The sequence below is a fragment of the Protobothrops mucrosquamatus genome, unplaced genomic scaffold (genome assembly GCF_001527695.2).
Source record: "Protobothrops mucrosquamatus isolate PMUCROS unplaced genomic scaffold, P.Mucros_1.0 scaffold2140, whole genome shotgun sequence".
NCBI classification, from domain to species: Eukaryota; Metazoa; Chordata; class Lepidosauria; order Squamata; family Viperidae; genus Protobothrops; species Protobothrops mucrosquamatus.
Window position 1 is genome coordinate 445129 of NW_015388239.1, and position 23627 is coordinate 468755.

A 23627-nucleotide genomic window follows, 5' to 3' on the forward strand; every position below is an offset into this window, starting at 1 on the left:
AGCGTCTTTGAGACACAGGTCTTAAAAGTTGCCAAGGTTGGACTCCCCTGTTCTAGAGGAAGAACTTGTGGGCTGGGACGGGATAGGCAGAGAAAAAGACATGTAGAGACATCTCTTCCTGTCTGTCGCCAAGTTTTGAGAAACCCCATTTTTTTGGGCCGAACTGTTTCAGCCTACCTGGTTGCTTGGCCCTGTTCAGCTTTGCTCTGACTGGAACTGCTGTTCTTGCTTAGGTTGGCTGGGAGTAAGATGACATTTTTCGATGCCCCCCTCTCCTATTAAGTAGGGTGTTTTATGTCCCTTCTCTTCCCTCATCATCTCCAGTCATGCCTTGGTGGCTCAGAAGAAAACAGAGCCTTGAGCTTCATCTCCGGTCAGTTTACAGCAGCTGGGTGGAGCTGGCTGTGGTCCCAGGCTTTTAAAATAGCTGCTCTTAGACAGCTGGGCTGCCATTTAAATACCCTTCTTCCTGTAGTTTTAAAATTGGGGGGGTCACAGATGCAAGGGGAGCTTGTGCAAAAGTATGAAGCTACTCACAGCTTTCCAAAGTCTTAAGAGTTGGAAGGGCCATGGAAGTCTTTGATGCCAAGTCTCTTCTCAGTGCAAGACTCTACAGGAGGTCCTTGACTTAGGACTGTAATTGAGTCCAAAATTATGGTCGTAAGATGTTAACGATTGTAAGTTGAGGCATCACCTCACCAGATTTGAAATAACTGTTTTTATTTTTTACAATGGTGGTTAAGTGAACCCCGCAGGCATTAAGTGGATATATTTTCCCCAATGGATGTTTTTTTTTCTTTCTTTTTTGTTGCAAGTAAACACGGGAAACTTGGCAAAAACATTCCAAATTGTGCACAACATCTCAAATTGTGCACAAATTGTAAAGGTGAGCCAATGGGCCAGTTGTCAGGTGGTCCAAAATGCAATCCAGGGAACATGTACAGCTGTTGTAACTCTGAAAATGGGTAATTTTGGGGATGTCCATCACAATTTGGAATGGCCATTAAGTAACCGGTCGTAAGTCGAGTCAAAAAAGGCAACTGGCCATCTGCAACTGCATCATGTAAGTTGCATATCCTTCTGAGTTTTTTGATACCCCCTGTGCTGAAAAAACACACTTTCCCAACCCAATGTAATCCAATTTACTATATTAAATATGTTTGACTGTGATTGTATTACACACTGGTCGGCGTTGCAGACTTTATAAATTCAGCATGCTTGTGTTTGAGTTTGGACTAGCCCAGGGGTAGGCAACCTTGGCTCTTTTATGACTCATGGACTTCAACTCCCAGAATTCTGGAAGTTGAAGTCCATGTGTCATAAAAGAGCCAAGGTTGCCTACCCCTGGCCTAGCCAGTTCACGCACAACAGGCAATTGTGTTAAGCCTGTTTTAGATCAAAGCTCTTAGTTTCTGCCTTGAAACCAATGACTTGAGAAATAGTGGGTTTTACCTCCGGCTCTCAGTTCTAACCATTTTAGCTTCCTAGCAGAATTATACTTAAGTCCATCTTTCTAGCTTCTCCTTTTTCTTTCCTCCTCTCCCTGTCCGATGTCTGTCTGTTGCTTTTTTTTTATTTTTGCAGGGAGGTTGTGGAATATATGGTACAACACTTCAAACCTCAGATCTTTGGAGACCGGAAACCGGTGTACGATGGAAAGAAGAACATCTACACCGTCACAGCTCTGCCTATTGGAAACGAAAGGGTAAGAAGATAAAAGGCAGGTGCAAAACCCCTTTTAGATGCAAAATAGGATGTCTGACGGTACAAGACATTCTGAATGTAATAGAGCAGAGATCCCCAACCTTGGCCACTTTATGACTTGTGGACTTCCAACTCCCAGAATTCCTCAGCTGGCTGAGGAATTCTGGGAGTTGAAGTCCACAAGTCATAAAGTGGCCAAGGTTGGGGACCCCTGTACTAGAGCTACTTGGAACTCAACGTTCTTCTGGTGTGGTCAGAACACTTCTATAAGTTATGAATTCAAAATATTTTCCATTAAGGAAAAAAAAGGATGAAACAACCTTTAGTGTTCCTGTTCTGAAAGCAAGAAATATTTGCACATGTGAAGTCCCGGTCAGGATGATATCATAGTTAAGATGTTAAACCAGGAAGAGATTGACCCAGCCAGCCATGGAATTGAGAGATTGACCCAGCCACTCTTAGCCTGCTCATTCTCAGACCAACTTACCATACAGGATGATTATGTGGGGGGAAAAAAATCAAAGGAGGAAAGATTGGAATCTAACAAATAAACACAGATAGTCCTTGAGTTACAACTGGTCACATTTACCTCAGTTTGCAGTGTCCTGTGGTCACATGACCACATTTTATGACAGCTCTGCTGAAAACTGGCAATTACTTCCAACGGTTCTCTTAGCGACCCACTGCAAAAAAGTTTGTAAAAGTGGGTTGCCCACATGACTGACCCATTTTATGACCATTACGACTTGTGTCCGTGAAGGGCAGCCTGCCTTATGATCGTATGTAGAGGACCTCCTGTAATAGCATGCTTGCTTCCTTGCTGTTTCTTGTTTGCAGTACATGGCTGTGATTCAGAACGAACAGATTTTGGGTTTTTTCAACATTTGGATTGTTCCAGGAATGTGCAAAGCAGGTGACAGCAAATTACATTTTTGGATTAAGGGAAGGAAACCAAAATTCAAGGGTTTGTCTTGTTTCCTTGGTCCATTGCAGGTTGATTTTGAGGTGACAATTCCAGGGGAAGGCAAAGACCGAATATTTAAAGTCTCCATTAAATGGATGGCCATTGTGAGTTGGCGGATGCTCCATGAAGCTCTAGTGAGTGGGCAAATCCCTGTTCCTTTGGAATCTGTCCAGGCCCTTGATGTCGCCATGAGGCACCTGGCTTCCATGAGGTAAAATCTAGTTCTTTGATATGTTTGAAAAATGAATACCAAGAAGGTACTCATAACTAGCTTGAGATGTGTCTTACTTCCATTCGGTAATCCTTTGACCTAACATCCCTCTTATGTAGTAATTTGGGGGGGACACCATGAATAAAGATCAAGAACCTCTTTTATAGATCATTTTCAGGAATTTTTAGGGGAGGAAAGGACAAAATAAGAATTCTCTCATATACATTTCACTGAAATGTGATAAAGCCAGCAGTATTACTGTATATAAATTAGGGATAGGCAACCTTGGCTCTTTTATGACTCGTGGACTTCAACTCCCAGAATTCCTGAGCCAGCCACGCTGAGGGGAAAGGGAGCGGTTTCCAAGCTGAGCCGTGCTGGCTCAGGAATTCTGGGAGTTGAAGTCAACGAGTCATAAAAGAGCCAAGGTTGCCTACCCCTGATATAAATGTTTCAATAATTTTGTAGATATGGAGACAGGATCTGGGCTTTGCATTTTCTTAGAAGGAGATGAGAATAATATTGAAATCAAAGTTATTGTGAGCTTTCATGAGCGAGTAACATGGCTCCTTGTTTCTAATGATCTTCCCAGATACACTCCAGTAGGACGTTCCTTCTTCTCTCCTCCTGAAGGATACTACCACCCGCTGGGAGGAGGCCGAGAGGTCTGGTTTGGCTTCCATCAGTCTGTCAGACCTGCCATGTGGAAGATGATGCTCAATATAGACGGTAATCATACTTACACATCTCTGTTTGAAGGCATATCTACAGGTAGTCCTCAACCTACGACCACCGTTGAGCCCAAAATTTATGTTGCTCAGTGAGAAATTTGTTAAATTTGAGTTTTGCCCCCTTTTACGACTTTTCTTGCCACATTTGTGAAGCGAGTCACTGCAGTTGTTAAATTAGTAACATGGTTGTTAAGTGAATCTGGTTTCCCCATTGACTTGGCTTGTCCCAAGGTCACAAAAGAGGATCACATGACTCCGGGGCACTGCGATCGCCATAAGTGTGAGTCGTCAAGCACCCGAATGTAAATCACGTGACCCTGGGGATGCTGCAATGGTCATAAGTGTGAAAAATGGTCATTAGTCATTATTTTCACTGCCGTTGTAACTTTGAACGGTCACTAAATGGACTGTTGTAAGCCGAGGACTACCTGTATCAATAAGAGTCTGTGAGAAGCTCAGTGTTCTGTACAGCCATCCCACATTTAATATGGTCCAGATGTGTTATTCAGTCTCAGTAATTTTAACATGTGTGAACTTCATCCTGGGAAATTCTAGGGAACGCTAGCAGTTGAAGTCCACACACCTTAAAGCTGCTGAGGTTAAGAATAACTCTTAGACGTTCATTTCCATAATTCCCAATGAGCAAAATTCAACACATCTGGGTAAGGTTGGATGAGAGGATGCTCCACTGCTTCCCCCCCCCCCCTCATATTTCAGGTTGTATTGCGATGTTTTAACTTGATAATCTCAGTGCAGAGTTGTTTGACGGCTTGTGAAAGGTCTCGCTAAAAACTTTTGGGAGGAATTTCTGAAAAGACCAGAGGAAAAAACATTCAATTAAACAACTTCAGTAACATTTCATGTTCTTTGGAAGGCTCAGAATGCTTTTAATATGCATTTTAGAGTGCTTCAGGGGTAAAGTTCTTGGTTTTGATCTGCTAATCAAGTTATGTGTGTGTTACAATCCCATGGGAGCAAAAATAAAATAAAATTGAACTTCTTAAAGAGAATGTCATCCCTTATTTTTGGGAAAAAAAGACTTTTGTAGAACTTGTAGTTAAAAACAGATAAGGGATCCTTATGAATTCTAGAAGATATTGTTGATTGACTAATCTAGAAGTTAAAGAGTAGGCTTTGGTTCCATAGCCATTAACATTACAGAAGAATAAATGATACATCTCTGTTACTAAAAGGAATAATTAAAAATCTTGAGTGACTAGAGGAAGAACTTTCATTGGGAGCATCTTGTTGGTATTAAGAATTTGAAAAGGTGTAGCAAGAGAATTAAGGAGCTTAGGTGTTTGGATAAGAATTATAAAATTGTAGATACGCTGCAAAAGCCAAGAGTAGCTGAGGACTTTGTCTGTCTGGTTAATTTGAACAAGGGTGTTTCAACGGTTATGAGAAATGATACTGTTGTGATTCACTTAACACCTTTCTCTGCTTAGTGTCCGCCACGGCGTTCTACAAGGCTCAACCAGTGATTGAATTCATGTGTGAAGTCCTGGACATCCGGAACATTGACGAGCAGCCAAAGCCTTTGACTGATTCTCAGAGAGTCCGTTTCACAAAGGAAATCAAAGGTAAATAATAAAAGTCAGGGAATTTTAAACAAAAACCATAGAGACTTGGCCAGGCAGCGGCCAGGAATCGGGACTGATTGGAATGCAGCACCAACAACAAAAATTGGAGACCGATACAGCATCCCAGCTGAGATTTCTGCTCAGGGTTTTCTTAAGCTTGTACAAAACCTGAACTATTGAATGCAGGTAGTCCTTGACTTACGACCAGTCAAAGTTATGACTTACCTGGAAAAAAGGAAGGATGACCCAGTTCTAAAGTTGTGACAGTCCCTCCCTCCACACAGCCACTTGAACGCACTTCAGGCATCTGCAACACAGCTGCCTTTACAGCCGTTTGCAGTGTCCCGCAGTCATGTGATCACATTTTATGATGTCTTTGCCGATAACTGGAGGTTGCTTCTGGTTTTTGGCACGACTGCCATAGCAAACAATGGATTCACTTACTGACCTCAGGGCTCCTTTAACGACTGTGGTGATTACAAGTGCCAAGTTCATTTAATGACTGCTGCTGCTGCCAAAAAAAAAGGTCGTAAAGTTGGGTTGAGCATGTGAGCGACTCGATTTATGACCATCACAACGTAAGACCATACTGGGCAAGCTCCTTTACGGTCATATGTTGAGGACTACCTGTAGTGGGAGGAGCAGAAGGAGGAGGAAAAGAGTGAGAACAAAATTGCTTCTGATTCTTAGCGCCATGGTGAGAGCTTTGAAAAGAATAGCCGGGATCTGGGAAAAACCACAGCTTTTCCGTGGCAAAGAAGGGGATGAGTAGAAAAAGGCCCTCTGCAATTCTTGGAACCTCACCCAAGATTTACACCAGGTTTTCCTCTTATATATAGGCATAGTTTTAGTACAGCAATGGAGCTCTTCCAAACTGCTGCCTTTCTTCCTTCCCACTTAAGCAGTGGAAGCGTAAACATTTTGGCAGTGGGTAGATGGAGGAAGAAATTAGCATGAGCAAGAGCACTTAGACTATATACCACCCCATTGTGCAGGGGTAGGCAACCTCGGCTCTTTTATGACTCGTGGACTTCAACTCCCAGAATTCCTGAATCAGCGTTGCTGATTCAGGAATTCTGGGAGTTGAAGTCCACGAGTCATAAAAGAGCCGAGGTTGCCTACCCCTGCCATAGTGCTTTATAGCAGGGGTCCCCAACCCCTGGTCTGTGGATCGGCACCGAGCTGCAGCATACCAGCAACCGGGTCATGCAAACAAGGGAAGCCCCATCCATTGGATGTAGGCAGCACACGAAACCACGACCCCTCTTGCCCGTGGAAAAATATTTCTCCACAGAACTGGTCCCTGGAGCCCAAAAGGTTGGGGGCCTCTGCTTTATAGCACTCTCTAAATGGTTTACAAATGGTAGCATGTTGCCCCCAACAATTTAAGTCCTCATTTTACTGGCCTTGGAAGGATGGAAGGCTGAGTCAACCTTTCAGCCCCGTCAGGATCAAACTCTAGGCTGCGGGCAGAGTTTGCCTGCAGTCCTCCATTCTAACCACTGCGCCACCAGGACTCAGATTATGCAGGTATCTGCTTGAATGGAAAGGCCTCTGTGTGAAAATAAGCGAGCGGAGGTAGATAGTAGAGGATTATACCGTGTTTTCCCGAAAATAAGACCGGGGCTTATATATATATTTTTGGGGGGAACCAAAAGACCCATTAGGTCTTATTTTCAGGGGATGTCTTATGTCTCCCATGTACAACAGGTGGCGAGCGCGTGGGGGCGGGGCGGGACGACGCTCGGTACAAACAGTGGGGCGTGGCCTGCGCATGGGGTGGAGACGCAGAGCTTCGAAGCGCGGTGGCGATTGGGCCAACCTCGGAGCGTGGGGGCGGACCTACTACCGGTATGAGAGAGTTCGGGGGGGCGTGTGCCCTTCCTGTGCCAGGCCAGCCCCTGCAGCCTTGGGGCGGCCGTGCTGGGCGGCGGCGGGAAGGGCACTGAGGCGGGGGTGGCCAGGCTGACACTCCTCCGGGCGGAGTGGGGGTCTTGGAGTCGGGGATGCTGGGGGGCTGCCATTCCTGGCCCGGCCTGCCCAAGAGGTGAGCGGGAAGGCAGCAGCCCAGGGCCAAAGCACTGGCGGAGCCCCGGAGCTTTGAGGAGGATGCTGAAGCGGGTGGGCGTCCTGCCTGCCGGCTGCCCCTTTCTCGCCAGAGCCGGAATGCCACTGCATTTCAGTAGATGCCGGCCTTGCCCTCCGGTGGGCCTGGGCAGCTGCTGGAGACAGATGGGCCCCTTTTAGCGCCTGGAGCCCTTGGGGGGGGTTTGCCTTGCCACCTGCTTTCCAGCTCCGTTGCATTTCTCTGCCGCCGTGGAGCTGGAGAGCTGGAGAGCTGGGTGCACCACTGTGCAGCTCCCCTCCTTTCCCCAAACATTCCTTCGCTAACCTGCTTTCCAGCTCCGTCATTTTTCTCCGCCACCGCGCTCTGTTTCCAAACGCCCCATAGTCCCGGGCTGGAGAAATGAGGGAGACTGGAACCTTCGTCTGCTTGCAAACGGGGTGGTTGGAAACAGAGCGAGTCCCTGGGCAAAAAGTGCGCGGTGTGTCCAGATCGCCTGCCTCGGCCCTGCCTCTGTCTCCGCGCTGGACTTACCTGCCCTGCTCCAAGGGGCCGGCGGGCTGTAGTAGCTGCCAGACACCGTCGGCCTCTGTGCGTTCGCCGCCGCTTGTGCCGGCCACGCCCACCCACCCACCCCAGGCTTATTTTTGGGGTAGGGCTTATATTAGGCCCACCCCCCAAAATCAGGGCTAGGGTTCATTTTCAGGGTGGGTCTTATTTTCGGGGAAACACAGTATGTATGAAAAAATTATGCCACAGTCTTTCCCTGTTCCACCCACCCACTACCAGCATCCTTTGCCTATCAACCAGAAATGTAGGCCTGTTCCTGATTACCTTTATTTTTTTCTTGTCCACCAACTTGTGTTCCATCTCTTTCTTTTAAACTGACACGGAGAGTACTGGTGCTGAACTGAATTAAAAATTAAGATTTAAGTTGCATCTAAGTCAGCAAGGCTTTCTTATCGTGTGTCTGGTCCTGTGGAACCGACAGTGTTCAGAAAGCTTGTGGCACATTCCTGCAGATTTTTTCACAAGCATATTTTCTTGGAAAGGGTCATTGGAGACTTGAGATACCTCTGATTCCCCCCCCCCCTTTAAATAAGCATGTTAGGAGTTGGACTGTGTATTTTTTTTAAAAAAAAACATATTTATTTGGGAGATTTATTTACTTTCTCAGTCCAAAATGAACTTCAGGGGGGAATGTATTATACAGTTGCTTAGTTATTTCTTTATAGTGAAATAATTCATGAGCAACATGAATTCCAGAATAAGCATTTTTTAAAATCTGTATACAGATTGTAAAATAAGCAAGTATGAAAAGATTTTTTTAACATCTTAATTCTGTCAGTTGATGGACTCTTACCAACTTTGTTAACTTTGCTGTCATAATCCAATTTTAATGCATGTAGTAATAATTGTCATTACGTATTGAGGCAAACCTGTTGAATATAAAAATGATTAAGAAATCATTCTTTGGTGAGGTATTCTAACACGAGAAAAACTTGCAATTTCAGAGTTTTGTGCAAGAATAGAACAGAATAAGTATTTGTAATTGTTGACATCAGAACCTCACAACTTCTGTTCATTAAATCCTTGTAATTGTAATTTTAATGGAGAATCTTATGTACTAAAATAGAATAATTAAAATAGAGGGAAGGAAGGTGGTAGCTTTGAATGGAACTAAAACTACAATTCCTTGTAAACTTAATCTTCTCTTTCACTAGGTTTGAAAGTGGAGGTAACTCACTGTGGACAAATGAAGAGGAAGTACCGCGTCTGTAATGTCACTCGGCGCCCAGCTAGTCACCAAACGTAAGTCAGGAGCAGTTGAATGAAGAAACGTATACAGTTAGTCCTTGTTTAGTGACCACTGTTGGGACCGGCAGGTCAATTGTTAAACAACATGAAACCACAACTGTGGCTTATAATCTTCCTTTAGCTTTGCTCTGCTTTACCGACCGGTGAAGGTCATAAATGCAGGTGTTGGTTACAAAGTTACTTTTTAATCACCCCTCACCACTGCGAGTGGTCGCTGTCTGAGGCCGTCGCACAACGAGGATTACCTGTATCAGAACAGGAACATCTGCCTTTTTGCATTCGTGTAAAGACAAATACAAAAAGGCAAGCTTGTGTTTTGATCCCACAATATGGATTTTGCCCTAGTTTAAAGATCCTGGTGGGTCTCTCTGGAAGCCTGGGAGCAGGGAAGCTGAATCTCTCTTCATGATGTCAGGGCATTGGCTCGCTAAGGGCGTCTCGTTCTGCTTCCACAGGTTCCCCCTGCAGCTGGAGAGCGGACAAACTGTGGAATGCACCGTTGCACAATACTTCAAGCAGAAGTACAACCTGCAGCTGAAGTACCCCCACCTGCCCTGTCTTCAGGTCGGCCAAGAGCAAAAGCACACCTACCTGCCTCTCGAGGTAAGAGCCATTGGGATGGTGGTGGTAGTTCTGGAACCAGGCAGCGTTGGGTTCAGTCCCTGCAGAGAACGTACTGATGTAGCCACGCTCTGTTCTTTGCTCGGACCCGTTTCAGTTCCATGGGATGGAAATGTAGTCCGGATTCCCGGGGGGGGAGGGGCTGCATTCCAGAGGACCAAGAGAGAGCAAAGTTTAGAGTAGTGGTGGCGAACCTATGGCACGCGTGCCAGAGGTGGCACTCAGAGCCCTCTCTGTAGGCACGCATGCCATGCCCTGGAGATGGCGAGGGACTGGCCCCCGCCACCCTGGCCCCGCCCACCCAGCCATGCCCAGTTTGGGCACTGGGTCTCTAAAAGGTTTGCCATCACTGGTTTAGAGAGTTGGTTGAGAGGAAGAGGATCAAGGCAGCTCCTCCTTAGACGTTCTCAGAATCTACCTTTAGCGATGCAAGCAATTGCTTTAGTTTGGCAAGATTTCTGTCTGTAGGGATTGTTCTCTATTAGGATCAAAGGAAATAACTCCATGCAGCCATATGGTCACTAAGCACTGACACACACACACACACACACACACACAGCAGTCAAAATACCAAGGTGCATCAACCAGACCGGTCTGACCTGGAAAAAAAAAACTTTATACACACACACACACACACACACACACATATATACACACACATACATCTATATATACACACACATATATATACACATATACACACACACACACACACACACAGGTAGTCCTCGACTCACAACAATTTGTTTAGTGACCGTTCAAAGTTACAGTAGCACTAAAAAAATGACTTACGACCATTTTTCACACTTATGACGTTTGCAGCATCCCTGTTGTCATGTGATCAAGATTCAGAGGCTGGGCAACTGACTCATATTTAGGACAGTTGCGGTGTCCCAGGGTCGTGTAATTTGTGACCTTCCGACAAGCAAATTCAATGGGAAAGCCAGATTCACTTAACAACCATGTTACTAATTTAATAATTCAACAATTGCAGGGATTCGCTTATCAACTGTGGCAAGAAAAGTCATAAACCGGGACAAAACTCACTTAAGAAATTTCTCACTTAAGAAACGTGAATTCTGGGCTCGATTGTGGTTGTAAGTTGAGGACTACCTGTATGTGTATATAAATACACATATATGTCACTTTGGAAGTAGTAAATAAGATATATAGCAAGGAAGATGAATGAAATACAGAAGATAAAAGTATAATAATAATTGACTGAAGTACCAGTGGATAAATAAGCCAGAATCTTCTATTAGTATTTTTGTTGCTGCTGTGGATCCTGTCAAAGTAACTTGTGTAGGAGGGTGTTGCTTTCTTGAACTAGATAATACTACGCCATCGTGTGATATATTGGATTTTGGCTCAGCATGTGTGTGAATCCAATCTTCGTGGTTTGTAAACCCTAATTTGTAGCTTGAGTTTACTGTGTGGGCTTGAGCAACAGTAGCACAGCCAGCAAGGTAAAACTAAGCAAATCAACTCTGAATATGATGTGTTGTCCCAACTAATTTTGTTTTACTCAAACCAGGGTTTGGCAAATCAGGACGATACACAAAACATGACATTGTCATTGTTTTCATCCATTTTTGAGTTCAAGGAAAGGTGGTAGTTTTGAACCAGGGGTCTTCCAACTTGGCCCTTTGATGACTTGTGGACTTCAACTCCCAGAATTCCTCAGCCAGGCACGTGTGCCTGGCTGAGGAATTCTGGGAGTTGAAGTCCACAAGTCATCAAAGGGCCAAGTTGGAAGACCCCTGCTTGTGGACTTCAACTCCCAGAATTCCTCAGCCAGGCACGCTGGCTGAGGAATTCTGGGAGTTGAAGTCCACAAGTCATCAAAGGGCCAAGTTGGAAGATCCCTGCTTGTGAACTTCAACTCCCAGAATTCCTCAGCCAGGCACGCGTGCCTGGCTGAGGAATTCTGGGAGTTGAAGTCCACAAGTCATCAAAGGGCCAAGTTTGAAGACCCCTGGTTTAAACGAATACCTGCCTCTTCCTTGCCCATTTCTCCAGGTGTGTAACATTGTAGCTGGCCAGCGGTGCATCAAAAAATTGACGGACAATCAGACGTCTACCATGATCAAAGCTACAGCACGATCTGCGCCAGACAGGCAAGAAGAAATTAGCCGGTTGGTAAGTAGCTCTTCCTTTTGTGGGGATGATGCCAGAATCAGAGGGGACCTTCTTTGTGTCAGCATGAGGGTGTAAGAAGCTCAGAGCACCGTGCTGTTGTAACATAGGAGTGTCAAACTCAATTTCATTGAGGGCCGCATCAGCATTGCGGTTGCCCTCTGGGAGCTGGGTGGGTGCGGCCTACTGGGTGGGCGTGGATGGAGTGGGTGTGGCCTACTGGGTTCGACATCGTTCGCGTCAAGGGTGCCTGTGGGGGCCTGGGCAGGAGTGGGACAGATCTGAGGGTCTCTGGCAGAAGGGGGTGGGACTGGGGCAAGCGCCAAGGCATGGTCCATTTCTTCATTCCTCACAAAGGATGACCCCTCCCCAGCATGCACCCAGGGGGCAGGGGCGGGTTCCTCGCTGTTTCTAGACGGCCTTCTGGAGCTAAGACTGAATGCGTTTCAGCATAGATGGCCACCACAAAATTGTACATTGGCTCCCGGCCGGCCTGGACCAGGGCCAAGGCAGCGGGGGCCGTTCCGTCACTGTTTCCAGGATGGCTTCGCGGGCCACATGAAACCACTTCGCGGGCCGCATCCGGCCCCCGGGCCTTGTGTTTGACATGTCTGACGTAGAAGGAAGAGAGTGCAGGAGTTTAATTCTTGGCTCTGGCTAATAACACACCAGCTGTGTACAGTTCAGTGTACAAGCGTTCATTTAACTGCTGCCGTGCTGCTGGAAAAGTGACTTATTACTAGTCCTCACACTTAAAATTGTTGCAGTGTCCCTGCAGTCCTGTGATCAGATTTCAGGTGTTTGGCTACCGGCATATATTTACAACCATTGTAGCACGTAGTCCTCATTTGTAACTGCCCCAGGGGCTTCCGACAAGGAAAATTGATGGGGGGGGGAGCCAGATTCACTTAACGGTCGCACGATTCACTTAACAATCATGTGATTTGCTTAATAGGTGCAGCAAAAAAGGTTCTAAAATCAAGCACAACTCGCTTAACAAACACGTCACTTAGTGATGGACGTTTCAGTCCCAACTGTCGTAAGTTGAGGACTGCCCGCATTCTGTCTCAGCTTCAGCCTGATGTTGTGGTTCTGACTAAATGAAACACTTCAAAGAACTTCCAGGCATTGTTTATCCTAAAAAGTCTTTAATCGTGAAACAAAGTGTGGGCACAGCATGGTGGATGCCAAGATCTGAATTCCCCTCCCCTGAGCACATAATATTCCAGTATATTCCCCTCCTCTAATATGCAGTCATAAATCACGTTCTCCAATTAGTTTGAAGGGCAAAGTTTCCCTTCCAGTTCTGTAGCCCAGGGTTTCTTATCTTAACTAATCCCCACACAAATTCTTTCTCCTCCCCTCCCAGCATCATCTAATTTAACTCTAAAAATACCACACATCTTATACAGAGAGTGGCTGCCTCTTCATATTTTGTCAAAGCAAGAACATCCAATGTTAGCAGCGTTGACATCTTTCTTTTGTAGGGTTTAGTATTAATGCAGGGGCTACAAGGGGAATAATATAATGTGTTGGGTAGGAGAAGAAAGAGATGATCCTTTGGATGCTTATAACCACATATGGATAAGATGTTGGGCCCTCAGTTGGCTGTGTTGAGGGAGGTTATTGTTCAATAAGATGTCTTCAGTTTTCCAGCAAGTTCACTCTAATTGCCTAGCCTTAGTTAGATTAGTCTTCACCAACTTCTTCCAGAAGTGTCGAGACATCTGAGAATTATGAGAGACCCAGTCTCAGATCATCTGGAGTAGAGGTGGGGAACTATGGCCCCTTGAGGTCTTGTGGACTTCAAATCCCAGAATTCCTGAGTTGGCATGGCTGTCTCAGGAATTCTGGGAGTTGAAGTCCATAAGTCAAAAGGGCCATAGATCTAGAGGATGCCCATTTCAGCGAGGCTGGTTTAAATAACCCAAGAATCTAGGGCAGGGCTCTTCAAACTTGGCCCTTTTAGGACTTGTGAACTTCGACTCCCAGAATTCCTCAGCCAGCATGCCTGGCTGAGGAATTCTGGGAGTCGAAGTCCACAAGTCCTAAAAGGGCCAAGTTTGAAGAGCTCTGGTCTAGGAATTAGCCATCTCTTGCCCTATTCCCTGGAGCAGTGTTTCTCAAAACTGGCAACTTTAGGTTGAGTGGCCTGGCTGGGGAATTCTGAGAGTTGAAGTCCACCCACCTTAAAGTTGCTAAAGTTGAGAAATACTGCCCTAGAGAGACTAGCTTGTTTGAAAAACTTCAACCTCGCTTTGTCTTGCAGATGAAAAACGCCAGTTATAACCTGGACCCATACATACAGGAATTTGGCATAAAAGTGAAAGATGACATGACCGAAGTGACTGGGCGGGTCTTGCCAGCTCCGATTTTACAATATGGAGGCCGGGTGAGTAGTAAAGAACCTCTGGGCTGCTTTTAGTCACAAGCACTACTGAGGCCTGAGATGTGTATATATTTGTTAGCTCATATCAATCCGTCCTTCAGAATCTGGAGTAGCGTGTGGCTTTTTGAGAATCTTAGCTGTGATCTTAGAAAAAAGAGGGGAAAGACATTTCTATTTCTCTAGAAGCAGGGTTTTTTTTTAAAGGATAAAATCCAGGCAAATCTCTTCTCCAACAAATCACAGAATCATAGAACTGGAAGAGACCTTGGAGGTCTTCTAGTCCAAGGCCATGGGAGCCTTGAGCCATTCAGAACTGAGCTGCAGAAGTGGCGGTCAAGTATGTGCTTATCCCCACTTGCACGAGCAGGGGGCCAGCGCATGCGCCATTTGTGCGAGCAGCGGGTATGCGTGCCTGCTGCTTGCGTAAATGGAGCTGCACACATGCTTGCCTGCCGCTCACATGGAACCATCTCCTCCCCCCTGCCGGTCCGCAAAGCCAGAAAAATTGGGGACTCTTTAGTTCACCTCTTAGTCAAGGCAGAAGTCTTATACCCATGGTGGCGAACCTATGGCACGTGTGCCACAGGTGGCACGCAGAGCCCTCTCTCTGGGCATGCGCACTGTCACCCCAGTCCTAGGCCTTCAGCTGGGTTTTATACAACCTTTTCGCTTTAGGCCTCCGCCGCCATGTGCAAAAAAAAAAAAAGGTTCAATCAATCAATTTCAACTTCTCGCGGGGGAAAAAAAAAAGATCTCGCAAAGTTGGAATTGATTGATTGAACTTTTTAGTCCCACCCAGTCTGCCGTTATCACTGAAGCCATGCCCACCCAATTGGCCACGCCCACCTAGCACCCAATGATACATAAGTGGGTTTTGGGTTGCAGTTTGGGTACTCGGTCTCTAAAAGGTTCACCATCACTGTCTTATACTATCTCAGTCAAATGTCTGTCCAGTTGATTTTTGAAAACCTTGCTAATGGAACACCCACAACCACAGAAGGCAAGTTATCCCTCCCCACAACCCAAAATCCGGATCTTTGAGATATGGATTTTGTCAGGCAGAAAGGAATAGGACCACACAAAAAGCTACAGATTTATTTCTCAAGCCTGTACAAAAGAATCTAGTCAACTAACTAAACTGGGGTTAGGTAAGAGTCAGTGGGATTCAAGGGGGCTGGACGTGGATCATTATGGCAACACAATGACTCTAGGCCGATTGCTTTCTTGATGCCGCCACAGGCTCTGCCCCTTCTTCTCCTACAGGTTTTGTTTTTCTCTCCCACAGAATCGTGCCATCGCCACGCCCAATCAGGGGGTCTGGGATATGCGAGGGAAGCAGTTCTACAATGGGATCGAGATCAAAGTGTGGGCCATCGCGTGCTTTGCCCCTCAGAAGCAGTGCAGAGAAGAAGTGCTGAAGTAAGTGAGTGGAGCACGTGGGAGGGCAGAAGAAATGAAAGAGCTCCTAGAACAGGGGTAGGCAACCTTGGCTCTTTTATGACTCGTGGACTTCAACTCCCAGAATTCCTGAGCCAACATGGCTCAGCTTGGAAACCTCTCCCTTTCCCCTCAGCATGGCTGGCTCAGGAATTCTGGGAGTTGAAGTCCACGAGTCATAAAAGAACCAAGGTTGCCTACCCCTGTCCTAGAAGGACCAGAAAGAGTTGTCAGCATAAGCCAGGCCTGAAACACCCCCTGTTTTGAAAAGCTGGGCAGATACTGCTGGTCGAAAGAGGCAGGTTGAAGCAGCATAAAAAAGATGGCTTGATTCGGTGCAAAGGTGTCAACCGTGAATCAGTAAATCCAGAGGCAATTTACTGTAATTTTTGAACCTCCGTTGCTGCCCATTGTCTTTCCCAGCATGACTAAACAAAATAATAATTGCAATAGAAGATAATATTTGTAACTGAGGGTTGAACTGTAGTCTCTCTGAGTTTGGCTGTTTTCTTGCAGACGTCTTATTACCCAACTAGGTTACAGCATCAGTGCTGATTATGTAATCTAGTAGGGTAGTAAAACATCTGCAAGAAAACAAGCTCTGAGAGCACCAAGGACCCCACAAACAATAATTCCTTTGCAACAGCTTTGGAAAAAAATAAATTACAGTTCTTGCTGGAATGTCAAATGTGGCAAAAAGGCTGGGTTCTTACATGAGATGACCAAGATTCCAGATAAAACAATTGTAAAATTAAAAGGTTTGTTGATTTTCATTTTCCTTTTTTGAGATTTAAAAGACATTCCCTATGCACGATGCGCAAAATCTTACACTTTGCTTATGTACAGAAGATTCCAGGCGGAATCTCTAGGTTCTCCAAATAAGGACCTGTCTCTAGTTGGATTAGATCATGTTCAGCTGAATAGACAATGATTTGCTGGAAACAAGCTTATTTTCTGCCTTTCCCAAAAGAGAGAGAGAATTCACAAAGTATGGGAATATTGATGTAATACTTTCCTACTTTTCTTCCATTCTGGCCCCATTCCTTAGGCTGAGTGTTTCTCAACCTTGGCAAGTTTAAGACAGGTGGACTTCAACTCCTGGGCTGGAGAATTCTGGGAATTGAAGTCCACACTTCTTAAACTTTTTAGTTATACCAAATAGCAACTACTAGCCATTTCTTTTTTTCTTTTTTTTAATTTATTTTTTATTTTTCCAAACTTTCCCCCATACATATACCGTGATATTTATCAGATATTAACATACATTCTTTTTACATTCTTATATATAAGATACTTTTAATGAAATAAATACATACACATGACTTTTGATGTTGCTCGCCCATTTCCCCTTTCACTGCATCCCCACTCCTTCTTCTCTACCTTCTTTCTCCCTTCCTTCTCTTTCTTCCCTACTTCCCTCTTCTTCCTCTCCTCTCCTCTTCTCTTTCACCACTCTCTCCTCCAACCTTCCTACTTCCTTCTCCCCTCCTTTACTCTTTTCTCTCTCCTCTCCTTTCTTCCCTCTCATNTACATTAATACTTCTATTTATCTAACCTTCTCAGTATATACGTCTATAAATATGTATACAACCTCCAGTTATTCAATACTATGTCGCCTGGGTCTCCCTCCTTATCTGCTCCTTCTTCTTCCATCTAAATTGATGTTAACTATCTTTTAACCGTATTCTCTTTTCAGCCAATCATAAAAAGTTCCCCAGATTTCATAGTCAACTACTAGCCATTTCTATAGCAATGAGCCAAGCTGCTTCCTTCTGAGTGGCAGCATATCAATTGTGAAAAATTCGCCTGCCCTTTTCTGATCTGGCTTTCTGTTTTCTTTGGATAGGAACTTCACGGACCAACTGCGCAAAATATCTAAGGACGCGGGGATGCCAATCCAGGGCCAGCCTTGCTTCTGTAAATACGCACAAGGTGCTGACAGTGTGGAGCCCATGTTCCGACATCTGAAAAACACATATTCAGGACTCCAGCTCATCATCGTCATTCTGCCGGGGAAGACACCGGTCTACGGTATGTCATCAGAATGGGTGTCAGGAAGAGCATTTGAGAAGGGTAGTCTTTATTTACTACCTGCCTGTTCCCCTTCAGCAGGAAAATGAATAGACTGAAACCAGGAAGGCAGAGTTAACCCATTGGTGGATTCTCCATCTCCAGTGCTGGAGAACCATTTTGCTTGACTTTCTTTTTTTTTTTAAAAAAAAATTATATTTTAGTCTAAGACTCTAGTCCAGGGGTAGGCAACCTCGGCTCTTTTATGACTCATGGACTTCAACTCCCAGAATTCCAAGCTGAGGATTCCCCTGTGCTAATTGAGGTCTTCCTAAAGGCATCTGTGTGGGCTAAACAGGAATCCTCCTTTTGTGGCGGCCACTCTCTTCATCTCTGATGCTCTGTTCTTTCCCTGCAGCGGAGGTGAAGCGTGTAGGGGACACTCTCCTGGGCATGGCCACTCAATGTGTGCAGGTCAAAAATGTGGTGAAGACTTCCCCCCAGACTCTTTCCAACCTCTGTCTCAAGATCAATGTTAAACTTGGTGGAATTAACAATATCTTGGTGCCCCATCAGCGGTACGTATTGCTCGGGGACGAAGGGAGACCACCTTCTTTGTTCCGACTTTGTACTTCCCTTGTGTTCTCTGTCTTCGTCTTTTGAGCCCAAGGAAAACCCCAAGTCCTTTGTCAAACTGATCGCGGAGTCCTGAACTGGTGGTAAAGAGGCCTTTTCAGTGCTTTGTTACTTTGAATGGTTGTCCGTCGAAAGGTACCTGTGGTATCTCTACTCTCAGTCATCTGTGAACCATCTTTGGCAATCCTTTGTGTTAAAAACTCCTGCTTCATGTTGCTCCTAGATCGGCCGTTTTTCAGCAGCCAGTTATATTCCTGGGAGCTGATGTGACTCATCCTCCAGCTGGGGATGGAAAGAAGCCCTCCATAACAGCTGTAAGTTCACTTTTTCCTAAGCTGTGGTCATGAACAAAGCAAAGATAGCTCAGTTTTGGAATTCTGGTGGAAATGGGGTCTCAGCAGAAGACCTCGTTTTAGGAGTCTCCTCTCCTATCTCCTCTCCTCTCCTCTTCTTTCGCCTCTCTCCGCTCTCCTCTCCTTTCCTCTCCTCTCCTCTTCTTTCACCTCTCTCTTCTCCCCTCTCCTCTCCTCTCCTCTCCTCTCCTCTCCTCTTCTCTTCTTTCTCCTTTCTCCTTCCCTCCCCTCCCCTCTCCTCCCCTCCCCTCTCCTCTCCTCTTCTTTCTCCTCTCTCCTCTCCCCTCCCCTCCCCTCCTCTCCTCTCCTCTCTTCTCTTCTCTTCTCTTCTCTTCTCTTCTCTTTCTCCTCTCCTCTCCTCTCCTCCCATCCCAAAATAAAAATTATTAAGACTGTTAAAGCAAGGGTGGGACCTCATGGGTCCCTAATGTCCTTCTCCTGATCTCCATCTTAATATATAGCCAATTACAATTTAGTCAATCATCCATTTTTTAAGCATGGTTTGTCCATGCTTTATATAAAACAGTGTTTTCCCCTCCTCCTAGACTCCCCTTCCCAAGCCAGCCAAAAATGCTGTATAAAGCTTTTGAGAACCGGCTAACATCTGTTGCCTCCCATTTTCACTGTGAGCAAGTTATAGACGTTGCCTCTTGGTTGACTGCAGGTAGTGGGCAGCATGGATGCCCACCCAAGCCGCTACTGTGCCACGGTTCGAGTACAGCGGCCACGCCAGGAAATCATTGAAGACCTTTCCTATATGGTTCGAGAGCTCCTCATCCAGTTCTACAAGTCCACACGCTTCAAGCCGACACGCATTATCTTCTACCGGGATGGCGTGCCTGAGGGACAGTTGCCACAGGTGAGGAAGACTTCTCCTGGCTGCCCCTTCTGGAGGATCAGGTCTTCCATAGGAGGAGGAATTTTGGCTATGGAGATTCAGTCAACCAGGTCCTAGTTATCCCAAAGATGCTTTTTTCAGGAGGCAACTGGACTTCCTTGTTTTTCGTGGAAGTTGTGTCGCTTTTCATCCAAGAAGCTTGTTCAACTCTGACTGGATGGTGGGGAAGGGAAGGATTTATACTCCTTGCATTCTCACAATGACCGGCTGTCTGCAAGGAGTATAAATCCTTCCCTTCCCCACCATCCAGTCAGAACCTGAAGAAGCTTCTTGGATGAGAAGCGAAACATCTTCAAAGAAAAACAAGGACGTCCAGTTGCCCCCTGGAAAAGCCCCTTTGGGACAACCACGACCTGGAGGACGGAGAACCTCCATGGACATTTAGCCATGCACTTGGGGATGGACACCCTTCGAATGGTGCTGGAGCGTGAACGGATCTCCAGAAAACATTGCAGGCTACAGGAGCCATTTGCACTTCAGTTTGAGATGCAGACCACACGGACTCATCCCCAACAGCCTGCGCTGGTCTTAAACGGTGAAGGGACCCAGGGCAGAAAACATCTTGCAGCCAAGAAGGCTCCACACCTATTTGTACCACTCAGGTGACCCTGAGGACACAGGTAAACCTCCAGGTGGCCTCAACGACTCTCCAAAAGACTGCAAATGACCAGCTGTCTGCAAGGAGTATAAATCCTTCCCTTCCCCACCATCCAGTCAGAGCTGAAGAAGCTTCTTGGATGAGAAGCAAAACATCTTCAAAGAAAAACGAACAACTGGTCATTTGCCTTCTTTTAGAGAGCCGTTGAGACCACTTAAAGGTTTATCTGTGTCCTCAGGGTCACCTGAGTGGTGCAAATGGGAGTGGAGCCTTCTTGGAATTGCTGAAAGGACTGTGTTCCACTCCCATTTTTGCACTACTCAAATGACCCTGAAGATACAGATAGACCTCCAGGTGGCCTCAACGACTCTCTGAAAGAAGGCAAATGACCAGCTGTCTGCAAGGAGTATAAATCCTTCCCTTCCCCACCATCCAGTCAGAGCTGAAGAAGCTTCTTGGAGGAGAAGCGAAACGTCTTCAAAGAAAAACGAGAAAGTCCAGTTGCCTCGTGAAAAAGCACCTTTTGGGATAAGGAGAAGTTGAGTTCTCTGGTCCACCTTGGATTGGTAGAGCCACCTTTCCTTCTTTAGCACAACTTCCAAATTCCTATGGTGCAGCCACAGGTAGACCTCAACTTAGACACAACTGAGCCCCAAATTTATTCAGTATTAATTTGTTAAGGGAGTTTTGCCCCCTTTTGCAACTTTTCTCGCCACGTTTGTGAAATGAATCCCTGCAGTTCTTAAATTAGTAGCCTGGTTGTTAAGTGACTCAGGCTTTGCCCATTGACTCTGCTTGTCGGAGGTTTGCAAAAGGGGGCTGCGCGACTCGGGGGCACCGCGACCGTCACAAACGTGAGTCGGCTGCCAAGCATCGGAATGTAAATCAGGTGACCCTGGGGATGCTGCAACGGTCACAAGTGTGAAATATGGGCCTAAGTCACTTTTTTTCCCCCAGTGCTGTTGTAACTTTGAATGGACACTAAGCGGACTGTTGTTCAGTCAAAGTCCTCCATTTACGACCTCAGTTGGGCCCAGAATTTCTGTGGCTAAGCAAGGCAGTTAAGTGGATTTTATGACCTTTTACGCTCTTGTGAAGTGAATCTGCGGTCATTAAGCAAATGCAGCTTCCCCATTGACTGTTTTTTTGCAAAAACACGCGAGTTGCCGAGTACCTGGATTTTGATCGTGTAACTGTGGAGAGGCTGGAAAGGTCATTAAGTGTGAGGACTTTTTTTTTCAAAGCTGTTGTACCTTCTGACGGCCACAACTTACAACTGGTTGTAAGTTGAGGATCCACAATCATGTTATAGCTGGATCTTCCTAATTTCTAATCTTCAGTGAACAACTTCTACGCAGCCCTATTTTATACGATCTCTATATCCTTTGGGGGGGGGGTTTCAAAAGAATACTCAAGGTGGGCTTCTCACGGTCTCCTCTACTCATTGTGTAAGTATTATTTTCCTTCCTTCCTTAGATCCTTCATTATGAGCTTCTGGCCATCCGAGATGCCTGCATTAAACTGGAGAAGGATTACCAGCCGGGGATCACCTACATTGTGGTTCAGAAAAGACACCACACTCGCCTCTTCTGTGCAGACAAAAACGAGAGGGTGAGGCTCACAAATGAGCACTGTGTGTGTGTGTGTGTGTGTGTGTGTGTGTGTGTGTGTGTGTAGAGATTAATTGGGTTTTTGCCTTGCGGTTTTACTTCTCTAAACCACCGGCGTCCCCTGTGAGTGAGTTGGGAGCCATATAAGTTTTCTACATAAATAAATAAAATCCTGCAGTTCAAAGGCTGCTTAGACAGCTTACCTTGAGCATCGAGATTTGCCTTCAACTCTTTCAAATTTTAAATCGGCGGTGCTAAAACGTGTTTGTGTATGTGCGAGATTAGAGTGTGTCCTGGCTATAATGGAGCCATTTGTAATTGCTCGCTTGCGATTGGACTGGTGCTGTGCTTGGGTAGAACCACAGAGTCCCTTTGTCTCTTTGTTGAGTAGTGAAATGATTTGAGCCCGGGAAAGGAACTAATTCGGTCAAATAGCTTAAGAAACACTGATTTAGATAAAGTTGAAGTTGCAGGACCGCAGATGTAGAAGCTGCGAGAAAGCCTTACCAAACACACACACACACACACACCGAACCATGCATTATGATAAATAAACCACATGCCCATACAGGTAGTCCTTGACTCACGACCACAACCGAGCCCCAAACTAACAACGGCAAGACAGTTCTTAAGTGAGTTTTGCCCCGTTTTTCTTGCCACAGTTGTTGAGAGAATCGCTGCCATTGTTAAGTTCGTAACACGGTTGTTAAGTGAATCTGGCTTCCCCCTTGACTTGTCAGAAAGTCACAGAAGGTGATGACGTGACCCCAGGACACTGCAGACGTCATAACTATGAGTCAATCGCCAAGCGGCCAAATTTTGATCACATGACCACGGGGGGTGGCTGCTGCTGCTGCAGTGATTGTAAGTATGAAAACCGGCATAAGTGCCGTTGTAACTTCAAACGGTCACTAAATGAATTCGAGGACTCCCTGTAACTCAAACTGCAATGCAAAATTGTACAGTTAAAGGTCCTGGCAATTTTTATGGAAACTTTGCGTGGTATCCTTTGCTTTTTCTATTGTGTTTAACTTTATTCTCTCTCTCCCTCCCTCCCTCCCTCCCTCCCTCCCTCCCTCCTTCCTTCCTTCCTTTCTTTCTTTCTTTCTTTCTTTCTTTCTTTCTTTCTTTCTTTCTTTCTTTCTTTCGCAGATTGGCAAAAGTGGGAACATACCAGCAGGAACTACAGTTGATACGAACATTACTCACCCCTTTGAGTTTGACTTCTACCTGTGTAGTCATGCCGGCATTCAGGTACCTTTTTTTATCAGTTTCCTGGCAGGGGTGGCTAAGGCAGCCTCCTTCCAGATGGAGTGGACTTCACTTCCCAGCATTCCCTGCTCTGGCTGCAAATCCTAGGGGTGGAAGGCCACAATTTTTGGGGGGGGGGACAGCCAAGCTGAATTAGTGAATGAAACAATCAATCGTAATCTCTGAGGGGTTCAGATAGTCCTTGATTTACAACCATTTGCTTAGCAATTGTTCCAAGTTAACGATAGCGCTGGAAAAAGTGACAGTTGGTCCTCGCACTTAGGACTATTACAGCATCTTTATGGTCGTGTGATTGTCATCCAGGCACTTGGCAACCAAGCATATATTTACGATGATTTCAGCATTTGCAACCTTCCATCAAGAAAAGTTGGGGGGGGAGGGGGGAAATCTGGTTTCACTTAAGGACTATGATTCGCTTAACTGTGGCAAAAAAAAGGATCATAAAATTGGGTGCGGTCATGTGATGAATCCCTTAATGACTTCATCACTTAGCAATGGAAGTTCCAGTCTCAGCTGAGGACCCTTTGTAGGAGCAGAATTTATATCATCTGGAAGACAAGATCTGGAAATCAGAAGATCTTTGTTGTAGTA

At 45.7% G+C, this 23627-nt stretch overlaps 1 protein-coding gene across 2 annotated transcripts; it reads left to right on the plus strand.

Annotated features, from left to right (window-relative positions):
• Window positions 1–1584: 1584 nt before the first annotated feature.
• Window positions 1585–23018, plus strand: LOC107294880 (protein argonaute-1; the record flags this gene model as incomplete). 2 transcript variants are annotated; one of them, XM_029285728.1, is given in 15 exon segments in its annotated part: window positions 1585–1705; window positions 2698–2879; window positions 3472–3608; window positions 5059–5193; window positions 8983–9070; window positions 9532–9679; window positions 11717–11865; window positions 14126–14225; window positions 15508–15641; window positions 17506–17690; window positions 18088–18247; window positions 18529–18619; window positions 19323–19517; window positions 21631–21765; window positions 22917–23018. In XM_029285728.1, coding segments are annotated over 15 exon segments (2046 nt in total), but the record flags the coding sequence as incomplete, so codon positions are not given.
• Window positions 23019–23627: the final 609 nt, after the last annotated feature.